Raw genomic sequence first — 22241 nt, 5'->3', positions numbered from 1 at the left:
TTGAATAGCAGCATCTGCATTCAGGCAATTGAGTGCAATCATTGTTCAATATCTGATCAGAGATGACCTAAAAAAACCTGACCCTAATATATTCAAGAAGTATGAAAATCCAATTCAAGTTTAATTGTACATTCTAAGTCCAGCTCCAAATCACTTTATGTAAAAAGTGGTTAAATCCTTTGCCCCTTCTTCTGTCTCTCCTTAGCCCATAGCAGATCCCAGCTCTGATTCTGACAGGAAGGAGTTAGATTTGTTGTCTGGCTGATTAGCTGGTGTTTTGTAAGCATCAAGCAAAGTGTAGCCAAACTACACTGGGAGCAATAAACAGGAAGAAACAAGTCAGTAAAACCCAACCACGAGCTGACTGGAAATTAGTGACTATTCGTCATCACCTTCAAAAGAGAAGCACAAGACTTAGTACTCAGGGCTGTCACTTCCACAAAACAGCACAGAGACTAAGCCCTCTTCATCACCATGCTGGGGTACTCAGAGTTTTACTTCAATGTGGACCATGGCTACCTGGAGGGGCTGGTCCGAGGTTTTAAAGCTGGGATCTTGACGAATGCAGACTACATCAACCTAGTGCAGTGTGAAACACTGGAAGGTGAGTCTGTTCATTTACCTTATCGAGAGACAAATACTGTTGGCTAGATCACTGATGAAAGTTAAAAAAGAGAAAGGTGAGAAAAAGAAAGATGATAAGGGATAATGTAATTGAAAGCAAGTAGTAATCCTGTTTTTCCCTTTTGGAAATGTCCTAGAGAATTTAGAATCATAGAATCATAGAATATCAGGGTTGGAAGGGACCTCAGGAGGTCATCTAGTCCAACCCCCTGCTCAAAGCAGGACCAGTCCCCAGCAAAATCATCCCAGCCAGGGCTTTGTCAAGCCTGACCTTAAAAACTTCTAAGGAAGGAGATTCCACCACCTCCCTAAGTAACGCATTCCAGTGTTTCACCACCCTCCTAGTGAAAAAGTTTTTCCAAATATCCAACCTAAACCTCCCCCACTGCAACTTGAGACCATTACTCCTCATCCTATTTAATAGGAGTGAAGTCAATATGGTTCTATAGAAGTTACTCAATGAATCTATAGGCTGAGATTTTCAAAGGGATTGATACCCTACTTACAATTTTTTCACCATACTACACAGAATTATATATCTGTATAGGATGGTTCACAAAAACCTGGAAAAAGCTTATCATTTGGTACTAAATCCATAGGATTTTCCCATAGGATTTAGGACTGTGTTACTGCATGGTTTTTAGATCATTAAGAGACTTTCCACTTAAAGGGGGAAAAACTGGGTTTTAGGGAGATAAAGTTGTATTACTATTAAACGAAGAAAGGCTTTTGTGAAGGTGACTTTGTTGCAGAGGAGACAGGAACATGCAGTTGTTTCCAAAGCAGCTTTTCTGCGGGTCAGACTGGCCACAGACTAGATCATGCAGATTTGTGAGAATAGATAAGGAGATGATCCTTCTCCAGGCATTTCTGAAAAAACAACTTACAAGCAGAAAACTTCTTTTGCAAGTAAATGAACACAGGCTTTCTTCTGTATCTGAGAGTAATAACAGCAATTATTTAACCAAAATCTTTTACACTTAGGAATTGTATTAGGTAAAATTATCAGCATAATGACTAGAAATGCAAGTTCATTGTGTCTGGAAAATTAGCAGCTTTGCTTCTGCAGTGATGGTAGCAGAATCGGTAGGAAGCTGAAACTTGCCCACAACACTCATCCCTCCCTCCTTACAAGGCTGGACTAGTGGATCTTACAATAGCCTGGAAGTGTGACCAGTTCCTGTAACCTTTCTGTACTAGTGAATATGGCCTAAGGAACTTATCAATTCTACAGATATATTCCTGCTACAGCAGGTAATTTCCATGAAACAAATATCTCCTGCTCAATGAATGTACAAGCTCTACTTCAAAATGCTGAGAGAAATAACTGACAGAGTGACTGAGTTATTAAACCCAGTGCTCTTTCTTCCTTTATGTCTTCTGTGCTCTCCAGGAGACAAACAGGTGATGTTCCCTGAGTCTCCTCAGAGTATAAATTAGCTCCATAGCTGTTTTCTCAAAGAGTGAAGAAATTCCTCACTTTGAGAAAAATCTTATTTTTCATACATTTAAAAAAATAACCCATCTTTTCAAAAAGTGATCATTCAAGAAAATACTTAATGGGGTTCTGGAAAAACAGAAACAACACTATAGAAATTCTAGTTCGTTTAAAAATTAAGATATTGTTAAAGAGAAAACAATTATTAAAAATGTATCTGCCTTTCAAAAGTGCTGTATGTGTTCATGATGTTTTACAGACAGATAAGTATAAGAAGCCAAGATCCTTCTCTAAATGAGCTTTGCAGTATAAATTAATTCTAATGAGGTTTTTTTTTTTTAAATCTTGCTTCCTAATCTTAACTTTACTTTAGAATCCACACACATTAGAGCCGTAGTCTGTAGCAATCCCCCTTCTGTCATGGGCTTTTGTATAATTGTATTCTCCCCATTTAACTCTTCAGTGTTTTCTTCCTTTGTAGCATTTGGCAATTTAAAAAAAAATATATTAGATTCCCTCATATACCCCAAATTTAACAGTGACAACCAAAACCAGAGTGTCAGAATTACACCCATTACTATTTACATTAGGGGTGGGCAATAATTTTCGCCACTCCATGAATTTTGGTAAATCGTCACAGCCGCACATTTCTACTATATTAATGGAGGAGGTGTGGGGTCTGGGAGGAAGTTTGGTGCAGGAGAGGGCTCTGGGTTGGGGCAGGGGGTTGCGGTGCAGGGTCTGGGAGGTTGCAAGAGGGGGTTCTGACCTGGGGAAGGGGGTTGGGGTGCAGGAGATGGTGCGAGGTGGAGGCTCTGGCCGGGAGGCATGTACCACAGGTGGCTCCTGGCCGGCGGTGCAGCAGGGCTCAGACAGACTGCTTACTTGCCTACTGTGTCCCCTCCTGGAAGCAGCTGCAGCCAGCTGCTGCTGGCAGTCTCTGCGTGCCCCTTGTGGGGAGGGGGGTAGCAGGTCTCTGTGTGCTGCCTGTGCCTGCGCCTGCCAGCACCACCCCCACAGTTCCCATTCGCTGGTTTCCGGCCAATGGCAGCTGTGAGGATGGTGCTGGGGGTGGGGGCAGTGCGCAGAGCTGTCTCCCCCTTCTCCCCAGCCAGGGGCACGCAGAGACATGCCAGCAGTAGCCAGTCACTTCCGGGAGTGGCGTGGGGCCACGGCAGGCAGGCAGCCTGCCTGAGTGCCCCGCTGCACTGCGGAACTTTTAGTGGCCCAGAGATTGCGAGGGGGCAGCCAAAGAACCTGGCGGGCTGGACAGAAATGTTAGATGGGCTGGATCCGGCCTGCGGGCCGTATTTTGCCCACCCCTGATTTAAATGCACTATATCCTAATAATAATAACTACAAGACTGTAGGTTAGAACTTTGCACTTCCTTGAAAATCTTAGGATGAGTCAAGAGTGGCAGTGAATACTCAGCCCAGAGGGAGAAGGGGCTAATATTGGGGGGTCATGGGCTGCTCCAAGTGCAGGAGAGGCCTCCTGTCTAAGTTACTGCAATTTTTGAGGGGCTGCCACACAGCCAGGAATCTCTGCATCAGTGTACTGCTTCCCTGCCCACAACACAGTCCATACATCAGGACCTGTGATGGGGTTATTGAAAGGAAGCCTTATGGTTGTCTCCACAGTACCTGTGCTGAGGGAAATCCTCTTCCAGCCTCAGCTGGGGCTTTTAGGGTCCCCTTATGCCATTCTGGCCCTTTTACACAAAGTTAGGAGCTGGCACATTGGCGAGGGTCTCACCCTCAATATTTTACCCTCATAACACCTATGTGCAAAGAGGATAGTACTAATTTCTTATTTCATAGGTAGGTAGCTAAGTCACAGAAGAATTAGAGGCCCAATTCTGCTACCATTAACATCAGTGAGAGTAGGCCCTCTAAGTAATTTATCCTGTCCCAATATAGGCTGTGACCCTAGCAGTGGAAAGTCCAGCCAGAGCTAGATGATGTCCATAAGGCATGATGCAGGGACAAAGCACTGGGAGATATGGTAGAGAGATGAAGGGTGTTTCAGTGGTTAGATTGCTATCCTAGGACTCAGGAGACCTGGTTCAATTTCTTGCTCCACCACAGACTTCCTGTGTGACCTTGAGCATATCACTATGTACCTCAGTTCCCCATCTGTAAAATAGGGATAATAGCACTTTCTGATCTCACAAGGGAGTTGGGACAACAAACACATTCAAGAGTGTGAGGTGCTCAGATGCTACAGTAGTGGGGGCAATATAAAATACAGAAGATAAACAGATGGTCTGATTCAGTGCTTTTTGGGAGCAGTTCCCAGGGAATCCTCTTCGATGGAGTCCCAGCTGCAGCTGAAGGTAGACTTCCATAGGAGGGAAATGCTACTGCCTTTGCTGTCCCTAGCTATCTTAGAGTTTTATACTGCTCACCGTCACCATAGCATATGAGTGCCTTCAGCATAAAAATCAATAGCAATAGCAAAGTCCCTTGTGGACTTTGTGGAGTCTGACACTTCTTTCTTTACGGGGTTAAACTCTGCTTGAGGCACAGGTTTTTGGGGGGAGGTGGGAGGTTGCAAGAGGTATGAAAATAAAAACAGGTGTTTGAACTGTGAGCATCACTTATGGTGGAAACTTATTGGCAGCTAAAGGCATGGCATCTCCCTCTCTCTCTCCCCCAACAGTCTCATGTAGATACTGAAAGGAGTAAATGATGTGGGTTCCCATGGGATCCTGCAGGTGAGGGGTTTTAGAAGAAGGAGCAGTTACTCATCACCACTCTGAGTTCTGCTGGAGTGGAATGATTGGAGTCTCTGTAGTGATGGGGCATATACTCCTGTTATATCATGTAGGTGTATTAGTAATACTTTGGGTCCACTGTGTCAAAGCTGAAGGGATGTCCAGCAGTATGGGCACTGAGATCTTACCTTGTGTCCATGGCCATGAGGAGACAGTCTTTTAATGTTGTGAGAGCAGTCTCCTTGCTCTCCCCAGTCTGAACATTGATTGTGAGGCAACAAAGATGTTGGCTGATGTCACGTGTTGTTGGAGCTTGGTGGTTACTACTTGCTCAATTATTTTGACCAGGAACTGGAAGTTGGAGACTGGACAATAGTGGAGAGCTCCTCAGGGTCAAGCGTTGGCTTCTTGAGGATTGGATGAACGATGTAATTTTTTCAAGTAATTTGGTTAATGTGCTTCTCTGAAGGAGTCACTATTTCCACTACTAGTGGGCATAGCTACTGTTCTCTGGCTTTTACCAGCAAGAGAAGCAGGGATCTATTTAATAGGTTTGTTACTTTAATAATTTTTCAGAGTTTCTTCATCTTTGGCATGTGTGATGAGGCCAAACTCAGTCAGCAGTGATGGGGCAGATAATACAAGCTGGTCACAGGTGGAATTTTCTTTCCCAGTTAGCTCAATACATATTCTACAACTACAACCATTACTTGACAGAGACCCATCCTGAAAAAAGTCTTTCTGCCCTTCAAACAACTCCCTTACCTCTCCAAGCTAATCATCAGAAGCAAGCTCCCCATAGACCAGAACACACTACCTCAAAAGCAGCACCAAACCCTGCCAGAACAACAGATGCAAAACCTGCAAACATATCTTCACTGCAACACCCTCCCACCACAACACACCTTTGACAATTCATGAGTCCTAACCATCCTTGTCACAACCTGTGATGTACCTCATCCAATGCACTAAATGCTCCAATAGCAATGATGTGGGAGAAACCAGACAATCACTACACTCTTTAATGAACTCTTACAGGAAAATGATAGAAGACAAAGACTATGTCTACACTAGTACTTTTGTCAGTAAAACTTGTTGGTCGGGGTGTGGTAAAAAAAAAACCCAGACAGAGGTAAGTTTCACTGACAGCAATGCCCGTGTGGACAGTGCTATGTCAGCAGGAGACCCTCTCCCACCAGCATAGCTACCACCACTCATTGGGGTAGTTTAATTATGCTGACAGGAGAGCTCTCTGCTGTTGACATAGAGCGGCTACACGGGAGACCTTACAGTGGTGCAGCTGCAGCAGTGCTGCTATTAGGTCTCTAGTGTAGTCATAGCCAAAAACACCCTATCACCTGTGGGCGAACACTTGTAGCAAAAGTGATGACTCTATATCTGACCTATCAGTCCTGCTCCTCAAAGGAAACCTTCACAACACTTTCAAAAGACAAGCCTGAGAGCTTACATTCATAACTTTGCTAGACACCAAAAATCATGGACTAATTAGAAACACTGGATTTATGGTTTATTGCAGAAATCTGTAACCCACTAACAACTCCCTCAGCAGCTTCTCCCCTCCCCTTTCCTGCCTATGACTGATGGGGTGTTAAGAGGCCACTTCACCTTGAAATATGTGATAATTACTTATGCTAAACATTCTGTTCAAACCTTGTATTTAGCACTGACACTTCTTAGTTTCCCAGACCTGAAGAGCTCTGTGTAAGCTCAAAAGCTTGTCTCTCTCACCAACAGAAGTTGGTCCAATAAAAAATATTATTTCACCCACCTTGTCTCTTTAATATCCTGGGACTAACATGGCTACAACAACACTGCATACAATACATATTCTGATGATCTTATCAGGGAAGTATGTTAACAGCTCTTTGCAGAGCTTGATACTTGAGACTGGTGTCTGGATTATGCAGTATGGGTTGACTAGCCACCTCACTCCAGAGAGGAAGGCCCCTTAAGAGTGGCTGGTTTCAGAGTAGCAGCCGTGCTAGTCTGTATTCGCAAAAAGAAAAGGAGTACTAGTGGCACCTTAGAGACTAACCAATTTATTTGAGCATAAGCTTTCGTGAGCTACAGCTCACTTCATCGGATGCATTCAGTGGAATACAATGTAGAGTGGCTGTATCCCAAGATGCTAGGAGTGCATTTGTGAAGAGTAAATCAAGGCAAATGAGTCAGTGGCAAAGTTGGAAATAGATCACAGGAAGCTTGACTCCTATTCCTCTCTGATGACGCAGTAATTACTCTAACCTCTACATATTAGATATATTTAAAAAAAAAAAGAAAGCTAAATTATCACTTTTCATCTTCATAGAAAATGTAGGTATGTGATACAAAATATGGGTGAGTATAAAAAGATTTTTAATATATTTAGACTTGTTTTTAAGCATAATTATATTTATGTCGGATTGTTTTATCATGCTTATATTTTTCCTTGATCTAGCGAGATTAAGCTGAGTATTTTTTCAGTTAGAAAAGAAACGTGTACTGCACCACTCTGGATACTTCCAGTTATCTGACTCCATGGTCTATGTGCTTGAAAGGACATAACCTTTACAAATGTTTTGTCAACAGAATCTTGTGTTTAATATTGTAAAGACTTGTTTAACATGATTTCCTTCATAAGGAATTAGTTTATACTGGCAGCATTCAGTCTGGTGCAGGAAGACCTAGAGAAACACTAGCAGATGCACAGGTACTAACTGGAGTGAGTTAGTTTGACAAAAGGAGTGTGTTGAATGTGATCACTATAATGGGCCCAGTCTGGTGGTTACTCTGTGTATGTTACTGAGCACAACAGAACATTTGTACAGTATTCAGAAAGGCTTTGTTATCAAGGCACTATAGCAAGTCTACTACTTTTTGCTAACCGCCACTTCGGAATTCATTTGTACATGTAATAATTGTGAATCACAAAAAACATATTATCCCAAACTCTATCACTTACAATAGTGCCACTAGAGCATATGAAGCTATTATTTTAGAATATGTCAGTGGCTTTTTTTTTTTAAAGGGAATGAATGCTGAACAGGTCTGAATACTAAAAATAAATCCAAATCCCTTGTTCTACCATCAGTATTGGAAAATGGTCATAAAGCCAGGGGACAATAGTTAAGGGAACTCATATTGGGAATCCTTTGGTGGCATAGGGTTTCTGTAGTGACTTCCACAGACCCTCCCAGTGCAGGAAGCATGGACAGGATTTTCCTATGTCTATGACCCAGCTTCTAGAATAGCCCTTTGGAGTTGCTAACAGCAGAAGTTAGAAAAGTCCAAATGTCAGGGCCCAAATGTCAGAAGAGCATAAGAGTGACTTTTCTTGAGCTGTGCTGTACAGAACTTGGCTGGAGCCTGTTTCTGGGCTAAGCAGTACCATTACAAGTATACATCTGAGTGCTGATATATCTTCATATATATAAGACCATAGTCCTCCTGGAGATGTAAATAATCAATCTGAACAATGGAAGAATTCTCTAATAAAGTTATAGGGCCAGATTCACTCCTGATTTATCCCAGCTTCTACCCACATAAATCAGGAGCTCTGGGGACAGAAAGTCAACTGGAGGCAGGTTACGGTGGTGCAACAGCACGCTTAGGATGTGGGTAGTGAATAAAGCTGACTGGGGAAGAGGTGAGATAGAGCAGGTGGGAGAATGTGCTGTTTCATCCCATCACCACTGCAGTATCACTGGTGGGACTCTATGGAGATTACGGCAGCCCTGCCCTAATACAACCTCTGAGGAGCTACGTACAATTTGTCATCTCCTATAATATGTAAAAAAGCCTGGTTAGGAAAGGAAGGTGCAAATCTGTGCTAGCCCTGCACTTGCTCTAAATGAAGATAATGACAAAATTCCCTTTGACTTCACTGGAAGATGATCAAGTCTTAATATGGAAATATAGGGTAAAAACACCGAAATATGTAAAGTTATTCCAGTTGGTTCTATTTCTAGTGTTGTGACAGTTTATCCTCATGGTCTCTTCTGAATCTATTTGTAGACTTGAAGTTACATCTACAGACCACAGACTATGGCAACTTCTTGGCCAATGAAACTGGCCCTCTCACCATTTCCACCATTGATGACAAACTGAAAGACAAATTACTCACAGAATTTCAATACTTTAGAAACCATGCCTTTGAGCCACTTGCCACGTTTCTGAACTTTATCACGTAAGTTAAGTTACCTCTTCATTTCAATTGCCACATTATTCAAAGTAAGTCAGGGTAAATTTCTTGTTCTCGCAATTTACACACAGCTGGCCAATAAGTGAAATTTATTTAATAGTGTACCATTTTTAAAAAGTGTAACTCAGTGTTTAGAAACCTAAATAAAAGTCTATTCTTATTTGTTACATCATGGACTAACAGTTTCAAAGTTGTATTACTTGTTTGGCGTGGAGGAGGTGAGATGGGGAGGAGAAATTTACATTTTTCAAAAGATAATTGTTTTTAAATTAGGGTTTGGATTTTTTGGACAAGATGAAGAAACTCATGATATAGAAGATAGGAGTTCTAATGCAGAGTACATACTCTATATTTCCATCCAGATAGCAAACTCTGCATCTTGTTTCACGGTAGCAATCTAAATATGAATTTCTGTGGTCTTTAGTGAGATGTTTAGATCCTAGTAGCTTTATTTTTGAAAGATCTAAGTGCTATTTGATCTGGTCTTGACTTTAACAACATATTACTGAGAGAACATAGACCTGATTTATGTTGGTTTGGATGCTTTAGCAAAATCACCTCTTCTCTGTAGTAAACACTTCAGTACACATTCTTATCTTATCTTTTAATACATGGTGACAAACTTGCAAGACTTTACTTCCCAGCTTAGTTTGGGGTAGTAATATTTTTTCCTGACACAAAAGTAAAGTATCATTAATTTTTTCCTCAGTATCATTATAAAGATGGCTGAGTTAATTTTGTGCATGGACTAATAAACATGGTGATTCTGAAAGACCGCACTAGGACAGTTATGCACTAGAACCATGCAAAATTCACAATTCTTATTTCACAGAATTTCATTCAAAAATTATTGCTGTTTTCATTTCACAGTTTTGCGTGCACACATTCCCCTCCCCCAATCAGCATACACTGTGGTGTTTTGCAGAAGGGTTAGTACTTTCGTAGTACGTCACATACCTTTCACTTCACTAAGCTACATGTCCAAAATCCTTTAATCTCCTTTCAAAATTTGCATAGGAAATTCGGAATCAGCGAAACAAAACTGAAGAGTAATATCCATTCTTTAAATGTCACAGGTAAAACACTATGGAAATCTATTCCGTCCACATGTGTTACAGCCCCAAAGTTCCTCAGGGTCATAGCAACATGATGTCCATGAGTGATAGGTTTTGCATTTCAATTTCAGAGTTACTGAAAAGGTCCAGATCATTCACTCTCATGGTAAACCCACAGAAGACTGCTAAGAGGGAAGAAATCTCTGTGAGGATCCCTATAGCCATGGGGCTGGTCTCAAGGATGCTGAGGGATCTGCAGGAGGCCAGGATCTTCCCCTGAGCTCTGTAGTTATAGTGTCCACCAGTCATGATAGCTCACTTAAAAGAATAACTCCATCAGCAGAAGTGGTTCTAGAGGAACTTTGAATACAGGCACATTAGATACTTGCAGTTATCCTGATGTTCCCCATGGGAAACAGCAGTATCCCCAAACAGCAACAGCTTCTAGTTCATCAGATGTACTTTTGATGCAATATATTAGTAGATCTTAAATCAGAATCACATCCTGAGGCTGCAATGCTGCATAAGAAGACTTACCATACATTCATACTTACTCCTTTCTTTAGAACAAGTCCAAAAGCACTTATATGTCAAAGCAACACCAGTGTTCAAAATTAAGGTTATCTATTAGCCATTTTTCTGTCTGTGAGATGTTGATATTTGAATAGATGAAAACAGAGCAAGTACTTTGGTGGTTTATGGTCTGTAGGTTTTTTTTTATATATTTAAGAAATAAATAATGTTGTTTTGTAACCTTTTTTTCAAACTCAGGTACAGCTATATGATTGACAACGTGATTCTGTTGATAACTGGTACACTGCATCAGCGACCCATAGCTGAACTTGTTCCCAAGTGCCACCCTTTGGGCAGTTTTGAGCAAATGGAAGCAGTCAGCATTGCCCCAAACCCTGCAGAGCTATTCAATGCAATTTTGGTTGACACACCATTAGGTACGAAAATTTAATGATCTGTCTGCAGATGCTCCTCTTCACATATTCCTGATAATTTCATTTCAGAACACACCAGCAGTTGTTTCACCAGATATTATATGATTTGATAATTTAACCTATGAGTAATTGGCAAGTGAATTGCAGGACAAGATGCAGTTTTGAAGTGGTATTTTGTGCATTTCACAAAACAATTTTAAAATAAGACAGTTGATTAACAATTTTTATTTAACCTGAATAGAAGTAACATATAGAAAATATGCTACTCTAGATCAAATTTTTATAGCTTACTTTCAGAAATATCAAGGGACTCTGATAATGGTTGAATTCTTATTTCAGAAGTATACTGTAAACATATGCCAACAGCTGTTTCCATAAATGAATCATTTAGGACAAACTCCTGCCCATGCCTCTTTAGGCGCCAAGGTCCCTGGTAATGGCACCAGTTATTATTATTAAATATTTATTTTATGGCAGTGCCCAAAAGCCCCAGCTGTGTGTGGGCACCCATTGTGCTTGGCACAGTGCAAACACAGAAAGAGCCGATCCCTGCATTGAATGGTTTACAATCAAAAGATAAAACAGACCAAGGAATGAGATTGTGGATACAATATACAAGCAAAAGAATATGGTGAACAATTGGCATAGCTTTGTTAGTTACACTTACAGTAATTTTAAGTTATTCAACTGCGCAAAGTGGGATAGGATTTTGTGTGCACCCTATGTGCTTGCTATGTTGAGCCCCACTCTGTAGGCATTCCCTGTGTAAAGGAGCTAGAGCAGGGATGGACTGGGGAAAGATTGGGGCTGGAGGATCCTTTGTTATATGGAGCCTCTGGTCCTTCCCCATATACAAAAACACACACGGAAGAGGTATGGCGAGGGAAGGGAGGCTACACCACCAATTGGGCTGGAGTACCCTCTGCAGAGCAGCTCCATGACCTGGGAAGGAAGATTCTTCTCTTCATTCCACTCTGGAAATCTCCCCAAAGCCCAGCCCAACTACTTGTGCTAAGTGCTAGGGAGTAGGTTAGGGCCTTAAAATAATTACTCTGTTAGGCATTCCCATCTGATGCTCTCTGGAGATTTGGGCACTGACAGCTAGATTGATTTCCCTTGCAGCAGAATCCCAGCATATAGAGAAAAATTAAGAGGATTTCACATATTTACCTTTCTGTTTCTCCTCCCACTTTCCCCTCAAATTACCTTTTATTGAAGCCACAACTCCTTGATTGCTACCACAGAGTTTGTAGATTGCTACTGGTCAGGGATACTCACATATTTCCATATGAATTTATTCTGTAATTTAACAATTTCTGCTTTCAGCTCCTTTCTTTCAAGACTGCTTGTCTGAAAATGACTTGGATGAAATGAACATTGAAATAATGCGAAACAAACTGTACAAGGTAAATGCTTCTTAGAATACTATACTGTGAACTTCCTATAAAAGTCAAAAAAAATCACAAGAAATTGATGGAACATCTGGAATTTGAGAACTATCATCATGTTTATTTTTTAAAATGAAAATGCTGTGGGTGTAAACTAGTGTCTTAATCCATTTGCTTACGATTAACTAAAAGTCATTTTAAGTTGTCAACCAAACATCACAGCATTGTTGGATCTTAAGACATCCATAGTAGGTTTTCTAGACTCCCACAATTTTTGGCATGCCTAACCTTTCTCTTATTTGCAAAAGGTAAATAACTTGAAGATTTCTAATTACTTCGATTCTACCACTTTAAATTCCATTTAGTAGAGTTCATTATTGACATTGTCTGTGATCAGTAGAGTTGATTGAATTTTTTCAAATTTTGAAGTTTTAGTGTACATTTTTGAATGTTGACAAAAGGGAAAAATTGATGAAGTGTGTTAATTTTTTCAACCAGCTCTACATTTAAACTAAGTGTTTTGCTTAATTTTAATCCTGCTTTTTCTAGTCTGTAGCATTGCTACAGCAGCTTGTGAGAACAATTTCTTCTTTGTAGTATCTCATTCTGCACTTATTGGATGTTTACTATAGCATGCAGTGATACTGTAGCATAGTGATTTACATCTTCTAAGTGCTTTACAAATATTAATTAGTACATAGGACCATATCATATCACAGGCTATTTCCAGACTATACATATTTCATTCCCATAAATTTTCGTCCTAATCCAGTCTCTTCAAACCTTTTAGTATCCTATTTGTTCAGCTATATTCTTTCTTCCTTTCACAGCTGATGCCCCAAATTGTATGCAATATTCCTGTAATAGTGCAAAAGGGAAAAACTATTCATTTGGTCTTACAAGTATTATTTATATCTCCCAAGTCTGCATTTGCTTTTTAAATATTCAGTGCATTATTACCATTTATATTTACATTTCCATCAACAATTACACCCAGGGTTTTTATTCTCCCATATTACTACTGTCCAGCCACTCATTTCTTATAACATATAGCTTTAATTTTTATATCCTATGTGCAATGCTTGTTAAATTATCCTTGTTAAATCTCTTTATATCCCTCTCTTTTCACTCCTCCAAATTATTGGGGGATCATTCAATATCTTCTAAATTATTAAAAATTTCCGCATTCCCTGCCTTCAGATTAGTGTCAGCTCTGAATTTTATCAATGAATTGTTTAGCCCTTCCTCCAGATGGTATTGTCCTGGGTCCATCATGGAACCCCACAGACAGATTCTCAATAGGTTGCCTCCATTTATGGTTAGCTGTTTATTATGTGGAGCTAGAGACTGCTTCCTTTAATAAGATTCTGTGATGTTGTAGCAAACGTCTTTCCACAACTTAATAGTAACAATGCCCTTAGAGGGGATCATAGAAAAAACAGCATGTAACTCAGAAAAATATTTACTAACACAAAGTTTACTTCTCGGGCACACAGGGGTTTCACTAAACAGATCATGTGCTGAGAAAGTTCCAAGGCAATTGGAGTGAGACTCCTCACCAGGTCACAGTGGCAGTGGATGTGCTGTACAGCCCCAAGCCGCAATAGCTTTGTTGGCTGATGTGACCTAACTCAGGGTTTTGAGAGGCATGGGGCAGAGATTAGCTCATGTATCCTCCTAGTTACAGACTCACAGCTGTAGCACCTGTCCCCAAACCCCTCCTCTGCATTGGACTGCTGAGTTTCCCTCAGCCATTTGCTTCCTGTGCAGTGGCAGCTCACTGGATCTGGAGTCCAGAGGCCTTCAGCACCCTCTTTGGAGAGCAGGGAGAGTGCAGTATTTGTCCATTACATCCTTTAGACGTTACTAACATTTTAAGAGGAAGACATTTTAATTTTTCAGGCTCAATCTAGTAAAGCATTTAAACGCATGCTTACCTTTAGGTATGTAAGTAGTCCCATCAATTTCAACTGGAATACCCACATGCTTATGTGCTTTGCTGGACTGGGGCCTTAATGAAGTTCTATATAAAATGTGTCTTTTTCTCCTTCTTTTCTCCTAGTCTTATCTCGAGGCTTTTTATAAGTTCTGTGAAAAACAAGGAGGCACCACAGCAGAAATAATGTGCCCTGTTCTTGAGGTAAGAAGAGTGCAGACCTTACGCAGCTAAGTATTCCATGAGGCTTTTTTAGCTCAATTATTTAAAGTGCTTTTCCTGCTCCTTCCTTCTTTTCCCAATTTGTGAAACTACTTTGCCTGACATTCAACTTTTCTCTGAGTGACAACTGGTTTACTAGGATCTGATGAAAACACTTGTTTCAAGTCCAAATTCAACCATTACTTACAAAAGTAGCCATTCCATTTCAAGAGAGGAGTCAGCCTCAGTTAGTATTTTTCTATAACTGCCACAGTAGAAGAGTTACCAACCTGTGCAGTAGTATCGGAGATCTCTTACATTTGTTAATACACTTGGTATAAGGAAGGGAAAAAGCTGATTTAGATTTTTCTAACACCTTTCCCCCTGAAATTAGGTCTTGATATTGAAGGTCTCAAATCACTGATTTTTAAAGGGTATTAACTGGCAGAAATACAGTGTCGTAGAGGTTTGATTTTCAAAAGTGCTTACTGTTGGTCTAATTCTGCTCCCCTTGAAGTTAATGCTCCAAGTCAGAACTGAGTGACTTTTGAAATTTCCATCCTGCAGGAAATCCGGACATTTCAACACATTTGTTTTCACCCCAAATTGGCACACAGTAGAAATTTTGAATTTTTCTGTGGAACAGAAATTCCAAAATAACTGACTCAGAAATGCTGAAATATTTTGTTTTGACAGTTTTCAAATGAAACAGTTTGACATTCACAAAACTGAAATGTTTCATTTGTTGTAATGAAGCAAAGTGCTTTGTTTAAAATAATTTTCAACTGCATTTCCCATTATACTACATTACAACTCCCATAAGGCATCTCAGAAGCTTGATGCCCCCATTTTCATCTGTGGTAGGCCAGGCAGGGAGACTGGCCTACATCTCCCATGATGTGCCATACAGAGCTTGGTTAGAGTGAAATCTGTGTTGCATTGTGGGAGATGGAGTACTTGTGGCACCTTAGAGACTAACCAATTTATTTGAGCATAAGCTTTCGTGAGCTACAGCATTATGCATCTGATGAAGTGAGCTGTAGCTCACGAAAGCTTATGCTCAAATAAATTGGTTAGTCTCTAAGGTGCCACAAGTCCTCCTTTTCTTTTTGCGAATACAGACTAACACAGCTGCTACTCTGAAACCTGTCATTATGGGAGATGTAGTCCTCCAGGGAGCTCAGACTATTGGAGAGAATGGAGGCCTATGAGTTGATATGGAAATGCAATTTAATGTTTTATTGAACTGATTCAGAATGAAACAACAGAATAAAAAACAAAATATTCCTATTTGGGTTGGTCTGATCCGAAATAAAATATTTCATTTCCACTTTCTGCACAAACGAGATTTTCCTGTGGAAAGTTTCCATTTTGCAGAAATAGCATTTTCCATGAGAAAATAATTCAGATTCAAAATTCTCGACCAGCTCTAGTTGAAGTCAATGGGAGTTTTACCAGTGACTTCAGTGGGAACAAGAGTATGCCCATGCTAAGCATTTTTGCGTATAGATCAGCCGGCTATCAGTGTAGAGTTCTTTATAGAAGCATTAGCCCCCATAACATTAAACTGATCTAAGGATATGTGTTGAAAGTCTGTCTTTTTATAAAGACAGCTAATAAAGAAGTTTAATTATACGGACGAAGAAGAAGTTGCCATTTATACCATACTTCCATACATATGCTCAGGTCTCATCCTGCAAACCTTACTCAAGCGTGCAGCCATCCTGCAGTCAATGGAACTATAACCATAAGAAAGGGTTGAATGATCATTCCCAAAACTAAAAAAGTTACCATATTTAAATATAATTTAAATGTACATTGTCCTCAAAATACTATAGATATAATGGCTAAACGTCACCCTATATAGACATTATAGGTCAAATCCTCCTGCTTTCTCTACTTATGAAAGTAGACCTACTGGAGTTGATCTGCCTACTCACATTAGTAAGGCAAGTAGGATTTGGCTCTATTACTTTATTAACCAGAAATCTTTTCATGCACACTTATTTTCTAATCATTTCCCCATTGTTTATTCTCTTTCCCTATGCTGAAGTCATGCCAGTGCAATCAGGTCACTGTTAGAACTTGTTCTAGTCCATATGCTCAGGATCTAAGAATGTAAATCTGTTCTTAAATTTGCAAAACAATGTTGCAACTGCTAAAATGTAAATAAATTATATTGCTCAATAGAAAACTGTAATTCTCTGCTCACCAAAGCATTCTGAAAGTTCACACACTCAGAAGCACTTCACACTGCCTAAATTCTGCTCATGCTGGCTGTATTTTGATCTGGATAATTCTCAAGCAAGCCCCAGTAATTAGCTGAGCCATAACATTTTTTAAAAAGGTACTGTGCTTTAAAAAAAGAAGAAAGGAAAAAAAGCTATTTTGGTCCCAAGTCAGTAAAAGAATTGGTAAACTTAAAGATCATTTAAACTTTCACTTATCTTTAAAATATGAATTAAATCCCTCAGGGTGATAAGTGAAATTTTCTCTTGTGCAGAGGAACAAAACAAGACCTATATGTTGGCATGAATTTTACAGTTTTCCCTGCAGCAGTAGATAGAACTGACATCTAAAGCTGTCAGAAGAAATACAGCCCTCTGCTTTAGGTGTTAGTAATCATTTAGTGCAGAGAAAACACAGAAACCTGGAGGCTAGAACTTGGCAGGCAAAATGTTTCAGTTCACCTCTGCTACGTCCTTATCTGTTGTTTTAAGTCCTCTGCATATGTAGCAATTATTTTTAAACTTTTCCATTTCACCTTTAATCTCAATAGCAGCTCTCCAGTGACCTGAAGTTACTGAAATAAATGCGGTCTACTTTTGATCTCTTTTTTTTTGTTTAAATGTGTTGAGCAATGTTACTTAAATCTACAAGGGGGGAAGGGAAGAGATTTCCCAGTAGTCTGCAGAATTAAATGTTTTGAGAAGCAAGAAGTAGGGAAATGAGGGGGTGGGCAGTGGTTGGGATGAGACGTCAGTGCAAGAGTCATAGAATGAAAGCTTAACTTTCTTAATTTCTCGTTAGAGAGACAAGGGGGGCGAGGTAATATCTTTTATTGGATGAATTTCTGTTGGGGAGAGAGACAAGCTTTTGAGATGACATAGAGCAGTCATCCAATATGTAGTATCAAAAATCATAGGGCCTACTTCTTGCAAACACTTTCTACCAAGTGTAGCACTTACTGATTTGAGTAGTCCTGTTAGAATTTAATGGGACTACTCATGGCATTAAACACTAGCACTCATTATTATGCTGTTTTTTAGAATCAAGACATCTAATTAAGTCTGTTACCTGTTTTGTTTTATGAATTAAGTTTGAAGCAGACCGACGTGCCTTTATCATCACCATTAATTCATTTGGCACGGAGCTGAGTAAAGACGACAGAGAGAAACTATATCCAACTTGTGGAAAACTTTATCCAGAAGGCTTACACCTCCTGGCCAACGCAGAGGACTATGAGCAAGTGAAGTGTGTGGCAGATTACTATGCAGTATGTAAGATGTTTCAAATGTCTTTCAATATTCCAGGATGTTGGCTACCAAGAAAAGCCCTGCACTACAAGATGAAAACATTTTTTAAAAAGTCTAGTATCCAACACAAGTATCAAATTCAAAGGATCCAAAATGACAGTATATTGAATCAAAGGCTTTCAGTACAGGAAATTGAGAACATTGAAGTTATTACATTAGTGTAGTACAAGTGCCCATCACAGAGACATGAAAGTAGGGCCAAATCATACCTTCCTACAAGCAAAACTGTTCCTATACCACAAAGGTCCCAAGAAACTCAGGTTCATTTTTTGGCAGTGAAGACAAGTCTGACATTTCTTGGCAGATTATGGTTCCCCCTCGTCCCAAGGTAGTTCTGGTCCCCATTTATCCACCCCCATCCTGTAGGGACTCTGGGACCCAGGCCTCCCTCAGTCGGAGAGTTTCCCCTCTCTTTTACCTGCACAGTGCATGAGCCAGTACCGCCAGCAGTCAAGTTCTCAGTGGATTCTTCTGCACTCTGTACAGAAACAAGCTCCCCATGTGCCGGGCTGCCACATCATTTAGCCCAGTCGCCCCTCTGTTTGAACAGAGCAGTGGTGGGGACAAATTTCACTGGTGTTGTGACCACTCAGCTGGAGTGATGCTCCAGACTGCTCCAGCCGCAGCTGTACTGATTTAGCACAGGATCACTGCTTAAAAGTGATTGGGATATCCATCTCCAGTTCCACAGCCCATGGTACTTTGAGTAAGTGCAAAAACCTTGGTGTGTGGGGCTGCCTACGCATCTGGAGCCCTCACCTAATTGGCACCACTGCTTCTCAGTTGTTACCTCAGGGAAGAGGGGTTTAGGCAGCCATGAAAGTGCAGGCTGTATTCTTCCAAACCTACAGATCATAGGGATTTACAGAAAAGGGGTCCAAGCCCCCATAGGACCTCCCTGTCCACTGGCAGCATGGCTCCTACACAAGTTGCACTGCCACTGGAGAGGCATGTCACATATGCACAGACAAACTTTCTCTGTGAGGAGGGTGAAGCAACAGAGACTAAGCGAATGCTACTTGCAGCAGTCTTGATCGGTGTCTACACTGTGCTATGTCAGCAGAAGACGCTCTCCTATCGATGTAATGCATCTTCACCAGATGTGCTAAATTGGTGCCCTCCTTTCACAAAAAAAAAAAAAAAAAAAAAAGCATGCGGGGAGATAGGGTTCTATCAGATCCTTGTAGTGAATTTTGTGGTTCAGCCTTCCTTCTGCAACACAAGTTGCATCACAAATTAATACATACAGATTGCACTCATATTTTGCATCTGCTAAACGAACTGTGAATGCAAGCATGATTTTTGTGCTTCTAGCTACTTGACCTGCTTTCACAAGATGGAGGCTGCCTTTCTGAAAATGTGTTTCTAAGTCACTGAAGAAGTCCTGAAGTAAATGGGGTAGTTGTACTCATGCACTAGCAAACCCCTTACAGTTCTCTCATTTAAATTGTGAAGTTCAGAGGGAAAAGGGGAGGACAAGCAAGGGCAAATGCCACTATTTTTCTCCTTCAGTGCATATTTGCATGGTCCATGCATTCTAGACAACCAAGTACAGTCTGCATGGGTTCCTATTTACAGAAAGGTTACTTAATGTAGAGAAGGTTTGTTTGATTTTGATAAATAGGATGAATTAACATATTATTTCTCATTGGTGATGGTTTGTACTTCTAGGAATACAAGGCTATGTTTGAAGGGGTAGGAAATGGTATGGGAGAAAAGACACTGGAAGATGCATTTTTTGAACATGAGGTAAGACGTTCCACCTCTAAATGTATTACTATCAAAACAATTTTACTCATCTGTGACAGGGAGTGGTGGTGGTCATTCAGTAGATAGCACTATTTCTTCTGAGTCTGTACTGACCCAGTAACCCAACATTGTGTTAGGACACACTGCACTGTTATAATTGGCATATTTGGAGGAGACAAAACAGAGGGCTTCACTTTCTAAGTAAAACAAATGCCAGGGCACCCTTTGAAAGTGTGCGATTGCAGGTTTAAAATCTCATGGTCTGGCCAAATTCCATCTCAAGCAATTATAAACCATTTACTGAAATTTCCTCCGCAATATCCATAGGAGACGGCATTTATTTCCTGCCCTAAATTCTTGGATGATGTTTCTGTGATCTGTTAAAGAGTTGCCACAATTAAACCAGACATTGCTGCATTTTGATCATGCTTTTAGTGGGCAGATCCCTCGTTATAGTTAGTTAAGTTTGTAAAGTGCTTAAGAATCCTATTCTTCTTTAATGCATCATTTTAAAGATAGTTCTGATTTAATGTTTTTCCTTAGGTAAAAATGAATGTGCTTGCCTTCAATAACCAGTTCCATTTTGGAGTGTTCTACGCTTATGTCAAGCTGAAGGAACAAGAAAGCAGAAATATTGTCTGGATTGCTGAGTGCATTTCCCAGAGACATAGAACAAAAATTAACAACTACATTCCTATTTTCTAATTCAGATAATTTATAGTTCTAGAGTGCACAAACAGAAACAATTTGTGAATATTGAAGAAGAACATTTTTAAAAAGCTTTTCACAGATTTTACAAAATGTATTAATGGTCACCTTTATACATAGTACAATGGAAACAAAACAAAAACTAAGATCATAGATACAAGTATTTTTCCCCTTTATCAGATAATAATTGACTGAATCTTATTTTTAGCTATTTTTTCCCCCTCAATATGCTCATTTTAATTGAGTTGGTCAATAAAAATTGCCTACAGGTTCCTGTTTGTTTATTCTTTGCCTCCCATGCCAATATAAGTGTCACGTCTGTGTTTTGCACTAGTGGTTTTTGGAAGTCTCATCAGAAGGTTTAATTTGAGAAACTAACTAGTGGTTTTCTCAAAGGACATGGTTTGATACATGCCAGTAGAACCACCATTTCAATCCTAGAAGATCATAGTTAAGTGAAAGTTAAGGATCTCTTAATGCTGCTGTTACAACGGACATGAAGGACTAACTGGGGGAACAGCGAGACAGACAAAACCTGTGACGGTCCCCTTGCAGCTCTTTCACCACTTTCTTCCTTCTAGCTAGGGTTGCCAACTTTCTAATGGCACAAAACTGAACAACTTCACCCTGTCTCTTCTCTGAGGCCCCACCCCTATTCACTCCAGCCCCCCTCTCTCCATCACTTGCTCTCCCCCACCCTCACTCACTTTCACTGGGCTGCGGCAGGGGGCTGAAATGCGGGAGGGGGTGAGGGCTCCAGAGTGGGATCAAACATGAGAGGTTCAGGGTGTGGGAGCGGGCTTTGGGCTGGGGTAGCGGTGCGGGATCCAGATGGGGGTGTGGGCTCTGGGGTGGGGCTGGGAATGAGCAGTTTGGGGTGCAGGAGGGGCCTCAGGGCTGTGGCAGGGGGTTTGGGTGTGGGAGGGGGTGCAGGCTCCGGGAGGGGGCTTAGGGCTGGGGTAGAGGATTGGGGTGCAGGAGGGAGTGTGGGCTCTGGGAGGGAGTTTGGGTGAGGGTGGGGGTTCCGACCTGGGGCAGAAGGTTGGGGTGCAGGGTCTGAGAGGCAGTTTGGGTGCGCGAGGGGGTTCCAACCTAGGGCAGAGGATTCAGGGTGTGGGCTCTGGCTGCGCAGCGCTTGCCTCAGGCAGCTCCTGATCGGCAGTGCAGTGTGGCTAGGGTCTGCCCTAGCTCCGCGCTGCTCCTGGAAGTGGCCAGCATGTTTGCCCCCTAGGCGGAGGCATGGCCAGGTGGCTCTGTGCGGGGTGCACTGCTTGCACCCCCAGGTGCTGCCCCCTGCAGCTCCCATTGGTCACGGTTCCTGGCCAATGGGAGCTGCGGAGCAGGCACTGAGGGCGCAGGGCAGTGTGTCGAGCTTCCCTGATTGCCCCTGGACCTACGGGCCGCAGGGACATGCTGGCCACTTCTGGGAGCTGTGCAGGGCCAGAACAGGCAGAGAGCCTGCCTTAGCCCCACTGCGTCACCAACCGGATCTTTAATGGACTGGTCAGCAGTGCTGACCAGAGCCGCCAGGGTCCTTTTTCAACCGAGCGTTTTGGTAGAAAACCAGACGCCTGGCAACCCTATATCTAGGATGCGAGCACTAAACTTCACCAAATTCCACAGACATGGAGCCAGTGGTGTAGAGGTCAAGAGACTGTAACCATGGGAGGCACTCAGATACCATGTTTTAAGTACCATAGGAGAATCAAGATGATTATATAAATTCAAACTTCAGAAAAAA

The 22241-nt window shown here is 41.2% G+C and overlaps 1 protein-coding gene across 2 annotated transcripts; it reads left to right on the top strand.

Annotated features, from left to right (window-relative positions):
- Window positions 1-379: 379 nt before the first annotated feature.
- ATP6V0D2 (ATPase H+ transporting V0 subunit d2) lies at window positions 380-20760 on the top strand. 2 transcript variants are annotated; one of them, XM_074943012.1, is made up of 8 exons: window positions 380-604; window positions 8794-8965; window positions 10807-10985; window positions 12309-12388; window positions 14433-14510; window positions 17827-18003; window positions 19715-19792; window positions 20336-20759. In XM_074943012.1, exons 1-8 carry the CDS (start codon window positions 475-477, stop codon window positions 20495-20497), a joined length of 1056 nt encoding a protein of 351 aa, XP_074799113.1. In that variant the 5' UTR covers window positions 380-474; the 3' UTR covers window positions 20498-20759. The 2 variants fall into 2 exon arrangements, with proteins under 2 accessions (XP_074799113.1, XP_074799114.1); XM_074943013.1 differs by lacking the exon at window positions 380-604 and adding an exon at window positions 6919-7137 and having other exon boundaries at window positions 20336-20760.
- Window positions 20761-22241: the final 1481 nt, after the last annotated feature.

The sequence above is a fragment of the Natator depressus genome, chromosome 2 (genome assembly GCF_965152275.1).
Source record: "Natator depressus isolate rNatDep1 chromosome 2, rNatDep2.hap1, whole genome shotgun sequence".
Lineage (NCBI taxonomy): Eukaryota > Metazoa > Chordata > Testudines > Cheloniidae > Natator > Natator depressus.
The sequence above is the reverse complement of the archived record's forward strand: the minus strand, read 5'-3'. Positions and strand labels throughout refer to the sequence as shown.